The 13,681-nt window shown below is 27.7% G+C and overlaps 1 protein-coding gene across 2 annotated transcripts; it reads left to right on the top strand.

Moving 5' to 3' along the window:
- Window positions 1–2,944: 2,944 nt before the first annotated feature.
- Window positions 2,945–8,207, top strand: LOC132936044 (protein TRC8 homolog). 2 transcript variants are annotated; one of them, XM_061002707.1, is made up of 9 exons: window positions 2,945–3,299; window positions 4,034–4,311; window positions 4,390–4,712; window positions 4,778–4,968; window positions 5,962–6,217; window positions 6,285–6,514; window positions 6,572–6,818; window positions 6,885–7,205; window positions 7,995–8,207. In XM_061002707.1, exons 2-9 carry the CDS (start codon window positions 4,116–4,118, stop codon window positions 8,040–8,042), a joined length of 1,812 nt encoding a protein of 603 aa, XP_060858690.1. In that variant the 5' UTR covers window positions 2,945–3,299; window positions 4,034–4,115; the 3' UTR covers window positions 8,043–8,207. The 2 variants fall into 2 exon arrangements, with proteins under 2 accessions (XP_060858690.1, XP_060858691.1); XM_061002708.1 differs by lacking the exon at window positions 2,945–3,299 and adding an exon at window positions 3,310–3,366.
- Window positions 8,208–13,681: the final 5,474 nt, after the last annotated feature.

The raw sequence follows: 13,681 nt of genomic DNA on the forward strand, positions 1-13,681 counted from the left end.
TCCTAAAATATTGTAATATTTATAGGTTATCTTTATTAATAATAATTTATAAAATTTATATAAATTATAACCTATGGTAATAAACTAATGACTATAAATATAATAAAAGTAATAATAATATGTAGATAAGTTTTCGTATGATCAGTTGATGGCTATTAACGGCCCACCGCCCAAACTATCAATTTATATAATATATATTATTATCACACAGATCACGGATGTGTGCGACGCGAGTGCTGGCATGCGGGTGCCGACTGCCGGGACACCGGGTACAATTTCACTGCGTCGTCAAAACATAATTATAAATATTAGCCATAATTAGGGCTCGGAACTTTATGCATTTGCATCTTTCTCAAGAAGCTGCATATTTCAAATATGATTCGATACAAATTCGTTTCATAAACCATACTATTGAAATACAACAATTTATGTTACATATTTTACTAAATTTATATGATTTTGCATATTTAAAGATTTTGAGTATATAAATGCATTTTATGTTAAAGCGTTTTAGAAATCAACAAAAATAAACAAGTTTTCAATAACTGAATATTGTAAATTAAATGATTTACAAATAAATAGTACCGTATATGATAAAGTGTGGGAAATCTATTTGAACGCATTCTACTCTAAAATGGTACATGTGCTGCTCATGGCCTCTATAGAGTTTCGGAGGAAGTACGAAATCAGTTTGATACTGTTCATAAAATCGTAGCCAACGTAAAAAAAATATTTAAAAAGCACCATCACGTATACAAATTTTCAAAAATTACGCACCGGTGATCCCTTTACGTCCAGAACCAATCATAACCCGTTGGGGTACCTGCATCAATGCAGTACTTTATTATTGTAAAAATACTATAAACAAATTTGTGATGTTGTAAATATGTTGGATGAATACTAATTAATAACTAACATTATTTAATAATCGCTGTATTCGATAAATTCTATTTTTTTTAAATTTCTTGGATTCTGGGAATAGATTTAGTATAACAGCTCCAAATTATCAAAAAAAAAAATATAAATAAAATATTTATGATTCAAATAAATTTTTTTTTTTAAGTATACCTTAAAATATATATTTTTTATAAAATAATATATGCATATTATACTGCACATTTGCGTTTTTTTAGTGCATACTTATGCACATATTTCATTGTTTTTTAGCGCATAAAGTTCCGAGCCCTGGGCCCATAATTGATATATTTTTAGATTTATAATATGTAAAGGATTCTTATTTTGTAAACCACTACAAGGTCAGTAATTTCACTAAAGTTTGTATTTTTATTTGTTAATGTTACAATGAAATTATTAAATATTTGCATTATAATATTACAGATCTCACTAAAAATTGAAGAAGATGTTCTCAAGTGTGAATTTAAAGTCCCTAAAAAAGTTTACGAAAATCAAAAAGTTGGCTACAGTAAAAAACAAAATGAACAACTTAAGTCTGTTATTTCATATGATACTTATCCAAATATATATTAAGTTAATGCGTGTTGCATTAGCTATACCTATAAGCTCGGCAACATGTGAGAGATCTTTTTCCTCAATGAGAAGAATAAATACTTATCTAAGGTCCAACATGGAACAAGATAGATTTACCAATTTAAGTATTATAAACATTGAAAGAGAGTTATCTAACCAAATTGATAATGAACAAATTTTAAATAAGTTTGCCGAAAAGGAAAGAAGGATGCAATTATAATGAAATGAATTATGTATAATATTATAATATGTAATTTATATAATATAATATATAAATTAAGACTGTATATAACTCTTTGATTTTTTTCTTTTTTATTACTTAAAAAAATAATTTACATTAAATTTGTGATAGTTTTGATTTGTTCAGCATCATAGATGAAATTGTGTGTAGGTAAGTAGTAGGAGAAAGATAAATTCCCAATATTTTTGTTCTTGAAACCATTTGGGCTCAAGCCCTATGCGTTTGAGGACCCTATTTACGACCATGGTAGTCAACCTTGACACGTGTATACAATTTAGTATATAGGTATACCAGTATACGACTCACTCTCTTTACGGATGTAACATGACCTCGGTTGTGAATATTATATATAGGGCCTTTGAAATATGTAATACTCACTTGCACATGCGCCGTCGTACAGTGCGTGTATACGGTGTGTGTGTACCACGAATTAAGATATACAGAATACGAAACAAACTTGTGATAAGTGAAACCCGCACATTCTCACGTTGCGGCTAGACTACTAACCATAGGCGCAAATTGACAAAAAAATTTGGGGGGACTCAAGCCCCATCACCATAGGCCTATGTGGTACTAAGCAATATGGCCTATTTCTTAGTACCGCAGAATATAAAAATTAGTACTAATTACTAGATTTTGAACTGGGGGGACTTGACTGACATTTGGGGGGGACTAAGTCCCCCCATGCCCCCTCCCCTAATTGCGCCAATGCTTCTAGCGCTTTATAAGATTATTCTGTGTTAACCGGGAGAATAAGGAACTAATAGTTCATTATTCTCCCAGTTAACACTGTAATCCTATAAAGCGCTAGAAGTCTAGCCGCAACGTAATAAGGTGCGGGTTTCAAAAAAACATTGATAAGACCTTTCCGTTTCGTATCCTGTATATCTTAATTCGTGGTGTGTACTATCACAGTTAAATAGTCCGTTATTATTGTACGTTATTATATATTATACTTATACATAATCATATTGTCGTGTTATTATTCATTTATACTAATACTAAAGTCATTAGTCCGTCAAGCGTCACTTTCAACACCTTACATCATAAAATCTATATTTTACGTGGCTTAAGATTTTAGTCAAGGTGGATTGATAGTGTGCTCGACCTTGATATGACAAGGACATACAGTCTGCGCTTTCGGTGGTGATTACTATCCATAGTGATATTTTCAATTAAGTTTTCATACAAACACGATTTAAGTTATTATAATAATACAGTACAAACTTCAAATAAGTGACGACACCTTATTAATAAGCTTTGCGTGAAATAAACAGTGGCCAATAAAGTATTTTGTTTTAATTATTTCGTAAAAATTGTAACCGGTTTACCGGTTGAGAACGTATTATCAGGTTATGGAATATAGAAACGTTCCTAACTTTGGTCCTTGGTAGTCTACTTCATAACCTTGGGGTTTTAGCGATGTCGTAGTCCGGCACCGTTAGCTGTGGACGTCGCAATTTTTCCAATTCGCCGTTTCAGTAGATCGTACTCGATATGCATGGGATACACTGCAACAGTTGTCCATACAGCTGATCGAATTTCATTTCTATTGTGATAAAATAACAAGGTATGATGACAACGAACTCAAATATTGTCGGGGTATGCACACTAAATTGTATCCAGTTCGCCTCATAGTATGTGTATATATCTAGTATATATATATTAATAATGATTTCTATATTGTTCGGTGGTGCTACCTACCCCACTATTGAAATAAAAACCCGCCACCCAGTGCGTTAGGATCAAGTCACATTTATCGTGGTTTGTGGAATGCAGTACGCAGTAGGTACGCATTATGACAAGTAAAATAGGTGGCTTGTTGATAATCGAATGTTTCTATCAAGAATAATTCTCTCACTAAAATATAGATTGTATTATAGTCATTAGTCGCGTTTGTTTCTCGTACATAAATATTTTAGGTTTGCTGAAAACTCTTCAATGTCGGATCGCTAATGCTAATCCTTTATTATATCCGAGTCGGGGCTTTGGATATGTTTGACTTCCGTAACATGTGTTACCTTCTTTAAGATTTATATTTTTGATTGTCTTCTCTTTCTACCATAATATGGTAGGTATGTTTTAGTGATTAAATAATATTATGTATTTTTCAATAAGAAACAAAATCATTTTGATTAATCAAATATTATACCATCGACATAATGGTATAAATAAGTCACTTTTTTTCCAAAATAATTTTGTAACATTGTTGAATGTAGATTTGTAGTACTTTGTACTCAGTGTCCTATTTTGATTTACAATATTACTAATATCCATGTTCATAGTTTTTGTAATTATTTTCAGGTTTTAAATTAGGATATCGTAAGATACTTATTTACTCGTACTTTGGTGGTTGCTCGGCCTTAGAGCTTAAATATTTTAAACGATGGATATCATGAGTTTTTATAATTTGTTGAGGGTTCCTCTCATTTTTATTGTGGATGAACTCTTTAAAAGTAGTTTTGGGCTTCCAGAATTGGCCGATATAATGTTTCCTGTAAATAGTACACTAAATCAAATTGAAATTGGGCAGTCCACACAATATTATGCAGCCTTCATCAAAATAATAGTATCATGTCTAAGTAAGTTCAATAAATTGTCAATGAAAAATAACACTACAACTTTATCAGTTAATTTAACTAAATTTTTTATTATTCTAGTATTTTTTTCATCATTGTGTTTGTTGACTCTACCTGTCAGGTACTTAATTCCAGTGTACCTTTATGTGGTTTCTATTTGTGTTGTACTTTTTTCTTATTGGCAAAACATGGAAACACTAGGGTTTTTATCAGGAAAATACAAAAACTTTAAAATAGAAACGACAAATGAACTCATAACACGGGATGTAGATGAATATATGCTTAATTTAATACAATTATACCCTCGATTATACAAGTTATTCCACAGTATAATACTACAGTATTGTCTATCTCTAATATTTGACATTTTACAAGTTTTTACTACAGATTATTCAATTCATAAAGTAAGTATCAAATTTAATTAACTTTAATCTTGAATTAGAAATAATAAGTATATTTAATTTTTCAGATTTTCAGGTATAGCTTTATTATTCCTACTTTAATTGCATCAATTCCTAATACGAGTAGTATTTTAAATACAGTAATCATCCTATCAACATTGATGCAATTGTTTATTTTGCTGATAATATTATTGCTAAACATATTTCATATAATAAATTTAATTCAGAGTGAATATAATGATATACAAGAGATCCTCAAGTAAGACCATTCTTTAAATTGTTATTAGTTATATTACAAAAGGGTGGACACTGGACTTAAATGCACTAAAAAAGTTTAATATAATGTTGAATTATGTTCTTATAAGATATAAATTATATGCTAAAACAGTAGTGACAAACCTTTTTTATCTAGGGCTATTTATTAAAAAAAAAATTCTCGGCGGGCTAAGAATTCAAACTTATGTTTGAATGTTACATTTTATTTTAGGCATATCTTAATATAGGTGCACTGATAAATTAATTAATTTACTATATATTGTTTGTTATAAAATGAAATATAAATATTAAATATATTGTTAAATTAATCCGTTAATATTGCTAAATCTAAAAGCCGTTCAACATCATTGAGTTATACAATGTTATTTATATTTAAACAACGCACTATGATTAGGCTGTGACACAAGGTCATGTCTGATTAACAACGTAATTGACAAAAAGAAATAGGAAATATTAATTTCAATTACTTTGCCGAGCCGGTTAATAAATGCACTAAAATATCAATTTAACCAGGTACAAATGATTTAAATGAAAAATAGGTGTATTAAAAGTGTTTATTATAGAAATAATTTATGTACAGTTTTAAGTTATCCAAAAGCATCAATATAATATTAACATTTTTGAAAATGTTTCATGTATTTTATCGGACTTTTGATTTCAGTATTAAAATTTAAATAATCATAAAATATGTTCTCTTCTTTTATTGTTTATTTAAAACGTAATATGCTACAAAATCAAAATTTCATAACTAGAACTAAAATTACAAAAATATTCTAAATATTCAACATAAAAATGTTACCTTTGTATGCTAAAGGTTACATAATAAATTCCTATCCTACTCTGCGACTTAAATTGTTAAAGGAAATATTGCTAATATGTAAACATCCGCCATTTAGTCATTGCACCAACCAATAAGTTTAATTTTAATTTAGACTATGTGTACCTACTATTTGATATATTATGTACCTTGTTTCAGTGATTATGGAATATTTACCCTGGTTGAAATGGAATGGTATCGTCTAGAAATTCCTAGTGTTCTTCGAATGTTTTGGGCAATACGAGTACTGATACAATTTCTATACTTGTCAATTAATACAGAAATAAAAAATTCAACATTGTTTGAAACTGTGAAGTATTTGTCAATTAAAGGATGTGACACATGTACAGCAGTTTTAGGAATGACAAGCATTTTATCCTACTTTTGTAATAATATAGGAGCATTTTTCCAATGGGTAAAATGACCAAAGCACTGGAAATGGATTAAAAATGTTAGATGTTTTTATCAGTTTATTTATTTAGGTGCTCATGATTAATGAACTGGATGACTTAAATTGTGGAGTACTTACTGCAGTATTATTTAGTATACTAGCTATGCAATCTGGACTTACAGGCTTGGATCCAGAAAACCGCTTTATAAAACTATATCAAAATGTTCATCTAGTTTGTATTAGCCTACAGGATTACATCTATAACATGGTTGAGAAATCATTAATATATTTGAATGGTTCTCACAATCGTTCACTTAATAGGTAGTATATTTATTATTATCAAGAATGTTTTAAAATTAATTTTGTTAAATTGTTTAGGCATTCAAGAGCTCTTTTAGTTTGCGGAGGTCTTATAGCGATGGCAGTAATTTCTTTACACTTGGTGTTGTCTTACCATTCAGTTAGTCATTGGTTACTAGCAGTTTCTGTTTTGAATATTTTATCTCTTTTAAAAGTATTGGTGTCGTTAGCTGTCTATTCATTATTGTTAATTGATTCCAATAGCTCAACATATTCGGAGAATATAGATGATTATGTGTACTATATCAAATCATTTGGAAGTATAGTAAGAAAAGTCTATAATTATTATAAAAATCCTAAAAATGTATTTTAGTTAACATTTTTATTTTAGTTGGAATTCTGTTTTTGCATCTTCCTTTCTCTGAATGATATTTATAATTGGATTTTTGTATCTGGTGGTGTAATCCGCGCAATTGTGATCTGTTCCCAAGCATATTTCAAAATGTGTCTCGTCAAAAAAGGATGGAGAATATTCATTAAACGTCGTACGGCTATGAAAAAAGTTGAATCATTACCAGATGCAACTAGTGTTCAATTGTCTGAATTTGATGATATTTGTGCCATATGTTATCAAGAAATGAGATCAGCAAAAATAACTAATTGCAATCATTATTTCCACAGTGAATGTCTGCGTAAATGGACCTATTTACGGGTAAATAAATATTAAATATTTTTTTTACTAAAACTAATTTGTCAATTGTAAAATAAGTTGATCTTAGATTATTGTTTGAATGTAAGAAAACCCTAATGTGACCTAACAAATAAAATTACCGTCAATCTGGGAGTCAAACAATTTTGACATTCTTTATCTATATTCTGAGCTGAAAAAAATTGTAGAGGTCTCAAGCAGAAGAGCAGCTTGATACTTTGCTAAATAAATTTAAAAAAATGATAGTTGATACGCAAAAAAAAATAAAAAATCTGTTGTTTCAAGTCATTCGACATTTTGGGTGACTTTAAACACTTATTTAAAACCAACTTCATTTTCAATTAAAATACTCAAGTGACTTGAAACAATATAATATTCATTTGAAAAAATATCAAAAGAAGATAAAAAAAAAGGCCAACATTTTAATAATAGATTATTACTATATTTTTTTTTATTTGTTACATAAAATTGACTGATTGATAAGAATATTTTGAATCGCAATGACACAAAGAACATTTTAATCCAAGAATGGTTTACTTATTACTAAGTCTTGGAAATTAATATTATGTAGTTATTACATTGATATGATTAATAAAAAATGAAACTGTTTCAAGTCACCTAGATTGTCGGTATATTCAAACAGAGAATAATAATAATTGATAAGAAAATTTCAAAACATTTTGCTCAAGAAATTTTAGTACTTATTTATTCATTTACCTAGAAATTTATTGTTTTCTTACTTAAATTGAACATAATTTTACTAATTAATTGTTATTCTATTTTGTGGCTTAGGATGAATGCCCGCTGTGTCATAGTATTTGCAACAACGCAGAAATGTAAAAATATACCCAGACTCAGAATACAAAATCATCAAAATGTTATTTATGATGGTAATTTATTCTTAGTTATTTTTGACTGATTAGATTTTATCATAAACTTCTACTTAATTTTTGATTTTTGTCATAACAACTAAAATATTTTATTAAAAATGTTATTTTGTATTTTTCGCATGTTTATTGTATTACTATGTTGCTCAAAGTTTTATATAATTATCAATAATAAACATTTGATCAATATTCAACATTTTGAGAATTAAAAATTTTAAATAATAGTTTTTTTTTTTTTATTGATCTTGAGCTTGGCAGCTGAGGCCATTAGCTATTTTTAGTTTTTACTGTAGGTTATTAAGTCGGTAGTGGGGGGAGGGGGAGGGCACTGTAGGTTTTTATATTTGGTATGTTAAAATAATAGTTTAAGTGTTTTAAAATTACTCATTTCACCAAATAGAATAAAAAATAATGTAGTATGGCAAATGAGTAAAATAACACATTTATCTATTCTGAGCATATCAATTGGTTTTACATTTTACAATGATGTTGATGTGTGTCTTTAGACTTGGAAATGTAATACAAGATTTCTTATAAATATTTTTTTTTATTATTTTTATTAGGTATCATTTTTCGTGATTTTTTTTTAATAAAATGTGCATTAATATTAGAAACTTCAAACACTCCACAATTACTATTATTACTTAAATTATCAGTTTCTATACTAAATGAAATAATTTAAAAGTATTTATATTGGTTTCAAGATATCTATACAACAAACCTATTCTACGGTGCATGTACTTGTAAGTTAATAAAAATAATATTTGATGGGATATAATAATTATGACATAAGTAATATATTATATGTGATATTATAATGAAAAATGTGTAGAACCCACCGAATTACAAAAAGAAATTCAAAATAGTAGTAATATAGTGGTGATTCTTTTCCTCATAATTTCAAAAAGTATGGTGTTTTGAAAAAAAAATTACATGGTTTCTAGTCGACCGCATTTATAAAAATATCTATATTTTCAAATATTTTTTACCCTTATGATTTCTTAAGTTTTACATTTTTGAATGATAACATACAGTTTTTATTTAATCTTGAGCAGATTATTGTTGTGAGTATTTCAACACATAAAAATCGAATTTAGGACAATTATTTTAATAGAGTGTTATAAGTATTTAATCTTTTTGATGAGCTGAGTGGTTGAAATAACGAGTTGAGTAGTGCTTGATAAAAGAATCATTCTGTATAATATTAATATAAAGTGTAAAATAGGTGTCCTTACAAATAGAAGCTGACACAAAAACGGTGGATACATTCAGAACTATTTTTTGTACGCAATAATTTATCAATGAGTTAAAATTATATTGTAATATATCTATTACAGTGACCTATTCAATGATGAGTTAAACATAAAACCACAATTTAAATGTAGAGACTTATTTTATACTAGTCTGGACCCAATTGACTCCCCCCCCCCCTGGCTACGTCAATGATTGATGATTACTGTATGATTATTATCACTGCTAAATAAATTTAGCCATGAATATTATTATATTTTATTGTTTTGTCTATGTCTTTCTGTGATAGAGATTTAAGGGACAATCATGTTTTTACTATGTTAAATCTGTATATTCCAGTTACTGTATTACTAATAATTACTATAGTCTATAGTTCAAATAATTGAAACTAATTTGTACGCATTCAATTTATATTTTTACTTTTACATTCATAATGGATAGGTATGTATCATAGACCTATTAATAGATGGACTATTGGACTGCGATTCCTTACCCCCCTGCCTTAATTAGTTGAATTAAAATTAGTAATTACTAGGTTATTAATTTATTATTTATTATAATAAAGTATAAGATTTATATTTACTAATGCCTATCCTATTCGATTAAATTTTGCGTACTTCTCGCTCACTTTTTAAATATTTATTATTATTATAGAATAATTCAAAATCATTCATTAAGTACATCAATTTATAATTGTTCCTATTCAGTTTTTCATGGTATTTAATGATTTGTAATATCTCGATATGAAACACAACACACCATGTATTAACTATTAAGTATTAGCAGTAAATAGTACGGAGAAGGAGAACTAACATATTATACATTATAACTAATTATATTATTTATATTTTATACAAATTACACACTATACTATTAATTAGTCTATGGATAAAGATATTCCTTACAATATACATGGGGCATGGGTACACGCGTTTATAATAATAGAATATACGCATTGAATAACGAAATAATAATATTATGTAGATACAATAAAATATAAATAATATACTATATGTCTATATACATACATAATATCTATTATCTAGATTGTGGATATTAATTGTTTATTTTTATTTTCTTTCCTTCATTTGGTCTGATATGCACGTGCCAGTTGCTAGTTTCTACATTCTACATCGTATCAGAGTACTGAGTAGTGAGTAGTGAGTCTAATGAATTAATGAAATACTAAATTGACCGAGAGATTTTTTCGAGTGAATCTCTCGATTACTAACTTCTCGATTGTCGAAATCACTCGATTGTTCCCATCACTAGTCTATAGTTCTAATAATTGAAACTAATTTGTATGCATTCAATTTATATTTTTAGTTTTACATTCATAATGGATAGGTATGTATCATAGACCTATTAATAGATGGACTATTGGACCTTACCCCCCCTGCCTACATAATAGTGTCCGCAACATAAACTAGTCTTCGCGGAAGAAAAAATTATTGTTTTTAACTTTCTTCCATAGGTTTTTAACCCCGCTTTATTATACAATTTTAGAAACGTACAAGCACAAATAATAAAAACACATTTTTAATTTTTCATTATTTTATTAATTGATACTTTTAATATAGTTACAACATGAATACATTTAAACAGAAAAAAGGTTTTACTGGTTTTTAAAGTGGACAGCTTTAGTGAGTACAGATCTAATTCTTTGATTTGGTTGTGATACATTTTTATTATAGTGATGCAGCCGGATTATAAAGTATAATTTTAGAATATTTTTGATTAATTGAAGTAGACGATTGTGAATAGGAGATTGATTTAGAATATGTTCATTTAAAGAAGGGAACAACGCATTTATTTGGAGTTGACTAGAAGCCTTTATTATTAATAATGGAATAGGATTGCAATTTTGGTGTATTAGATTCATAAAAACTAATTCAGCTTTCATGGCCATTTGTAAAACATTTTTGGAGGGTTTTATTGAAAAACCTCTGAATTTTATATCAATTAATGAACTGGAATAATTTGCAGAGAGTTCACTTTCATATATATTGCAATTTATAATTTGTTTAATTTTCCTAACAATAAAACCAGATATATATTCAACAACATCACGTGCAATTGTATATAGTAAATTATTTAAAACTAAATCATCGTCATTAGATACGTAATCGTCACTTTGAGTAGGTACATAATATATCAATGTACTCATTTTTAATTTAATTCTGTTTCTTTATGTTACTCGATACAAATAATGTGGTTGTAGTATCTTGTGACAAACAATTAGCACCAGATGATATCATAATTTCAGAACGAATTAATATTCGTTTCATGGTTGCTTCAACTTGCCAAGCAGTAGGATTATTGCTAAAACCACTACGAGCTCGTATTCTGGAAAACAATAGTTCTAAATGATCTTGTGATAGTTTGTATGTTAAGAGAAATTTCATTTTACCACTTAATACTGTTATTATTTATTACACTGAATCTTTTATAATTATTATATATTTAGACAATGGCTGAAATCATTATCACAAATACTACATCTATCAACAGCTGTTTAACACTTTTGAAGCATATAAATAAGTCCATTAAATCTTGTCTTCCTAATACTTTTAGTTTTTGGTATATGGTCTTTATCTTTTAAACTATTTATATAACTCATACAGAAATCTATAAAACTCTTACAATGTTCAATATTTTTTTTCAGACAATGGTCTTTTATACGGTAACTTACTTAGAAAATGTATTGTGTTCAAGAAATCAAAAATATTATTCATATTTCTACAAAACTCAATAATAGCTTCACAATTTCCAAATTCTGGTAATTTAAGTGACTTAGAACAGTATGTCAACGCATCAGCAACACTTGAACTTAATATTAAAGCGACTAACGATACTTTTATATTTTCTTTGAAGTATTCGATGTGACGACGGTGAATTTTTGTCTGTTAATAGGTCTATGGTCTATGGCATGGCTAAATACACTGGTATGTTCTCAAATTCGTTCAAATTATGTTTAAATTTTTCAATCTTTAGCTAAAAAAAATTCATTTTATACATTTTTAACTACAGTATAATTTGCAATTATTCGTGATTTTATTTTTATTTTCTTTTAATCAAAACATTCAAACATTTGAAAATGTTTTATTAATTTCCAACTAAAAAGTCATTTGCAAATTTTCAAGACTGATGAATTTCGTCAAAATTCTAACTTCATGCAGTCGTAAAAAAATATTGTGGACTTATGCTCAACTTTTTTAGATTATGAGCGGAGCGATGAATGTATTGATTTTACAACGATATGTGTTTCAATATTTTTATTTTTTAATTTTTTATTTCCATGTATGTCACTACCGTTTGGGGCAGTAAATCTGTTTTGATTTTCTTCAACAATATCTTGTTCGATGAGAAACTAAATCTAGTTTGTGCATACGGGAGGTCAAATTCTCAATAGTTTTCAAAAGTGCTGAGAAAAACAACAAAAATTAAGGAAAACCGGGAATAGTTAATCAAAATTGTTTTTCGACGTAATCGGTTTTGGTTTTAGGTGTAACTTAAAAACAAATGAACGTATATGCATGCGATTTTCACTGGTTGTTTATAATCGCATTTTCTATACACGATAACGTTTTCAAAATATTTTGATTTGTTTTGAACTGTTTAAAAACATTTTCAGTTTCCAATTTTTTCAGTTTTTTTTTTTTATGAATGTCAATGTAATTTTATTTGTTGGGTAAAAAAACTTTAAAATTTAATGCAAGGCTCCTAATTTATTGTTACAATGACATTTGTAAAATATTAAAAATCCAGTCACAACTTTTTTTATAAGCATTTAAAATTCAAATTTTGACAATGGTGTAAAAATCACAAAAATTTGCAAATTATTTTGACTTAAAAATTCCTAATAATTTTCTTTTAAAGTCTAAGATTTTAAAATCTAGTACAAGATTCCTTATAAAGCTACCTACCATTATCAATAAAAAAATGTCAATAAGAAAGTCATATCAAATTTTTAGGAGCGTTTGAAGTTCAAATGTTTACAACATTGCAGGATATTCATTCGATTTTTCATGTAGCGTTTTTTTTTATTTTGTTGTAATTTAAGAAAATTTTAGTTTTCTGAAAACCGGAACACTGATGATTCGTCTGAAGAATGTATAGTTGATACAGAGTGTTTTGATATGACAATTAAAAATCAAAAATATATAAGAGTTGGCTATGGTAGTCTGAGACGTCGGTAGTTGTAGTGTCGAGATACCTAAAGATCAATTAAATATGTTATTAAATTTTGAACTGAAAGTAATTATACGCATTTTACAATAAATATATAATGACAATAGAAATACTACCTTTAATAATTGTAATAATTGCATTATGTTGTTG

This window comes from Metopolophium dirhodum, chromosome 1, assembly GCF_019925205.1.
Source record: "Metopolophium dirhodum isolate CAU chromosome 1, ASM1992520v1, whole genome shotgun sequence".
NCBI lineage: Eukaryota > Metazoa > Arthropoda > Insecta > Hemiptera > Aphididae > Metopolophium > Metopolophium dirhodum.

Coding starts and splice junctions, on each gene's coding strand:
- LOC132936044 (XM_061002707.1), top strand. CDS start 4,116: ATGGATATCATGAGTTTTTATAATTTGTTGAGGGTTCCTCTCATTTTT. Junction 4,312..4,389: donor AATAATAGTATCATGTCTAA/GTAAGTTCAATA, acceptor TTATTATTCTAG/TATTTTTTTCATCATTGTGT. Junction 6,218..6,284: donor TAGGAGCATTTTTCCAATGG/GTAAAATGACCA, acceptor TTATTTATTTAG/GTGCTCATGATTAATGAACT.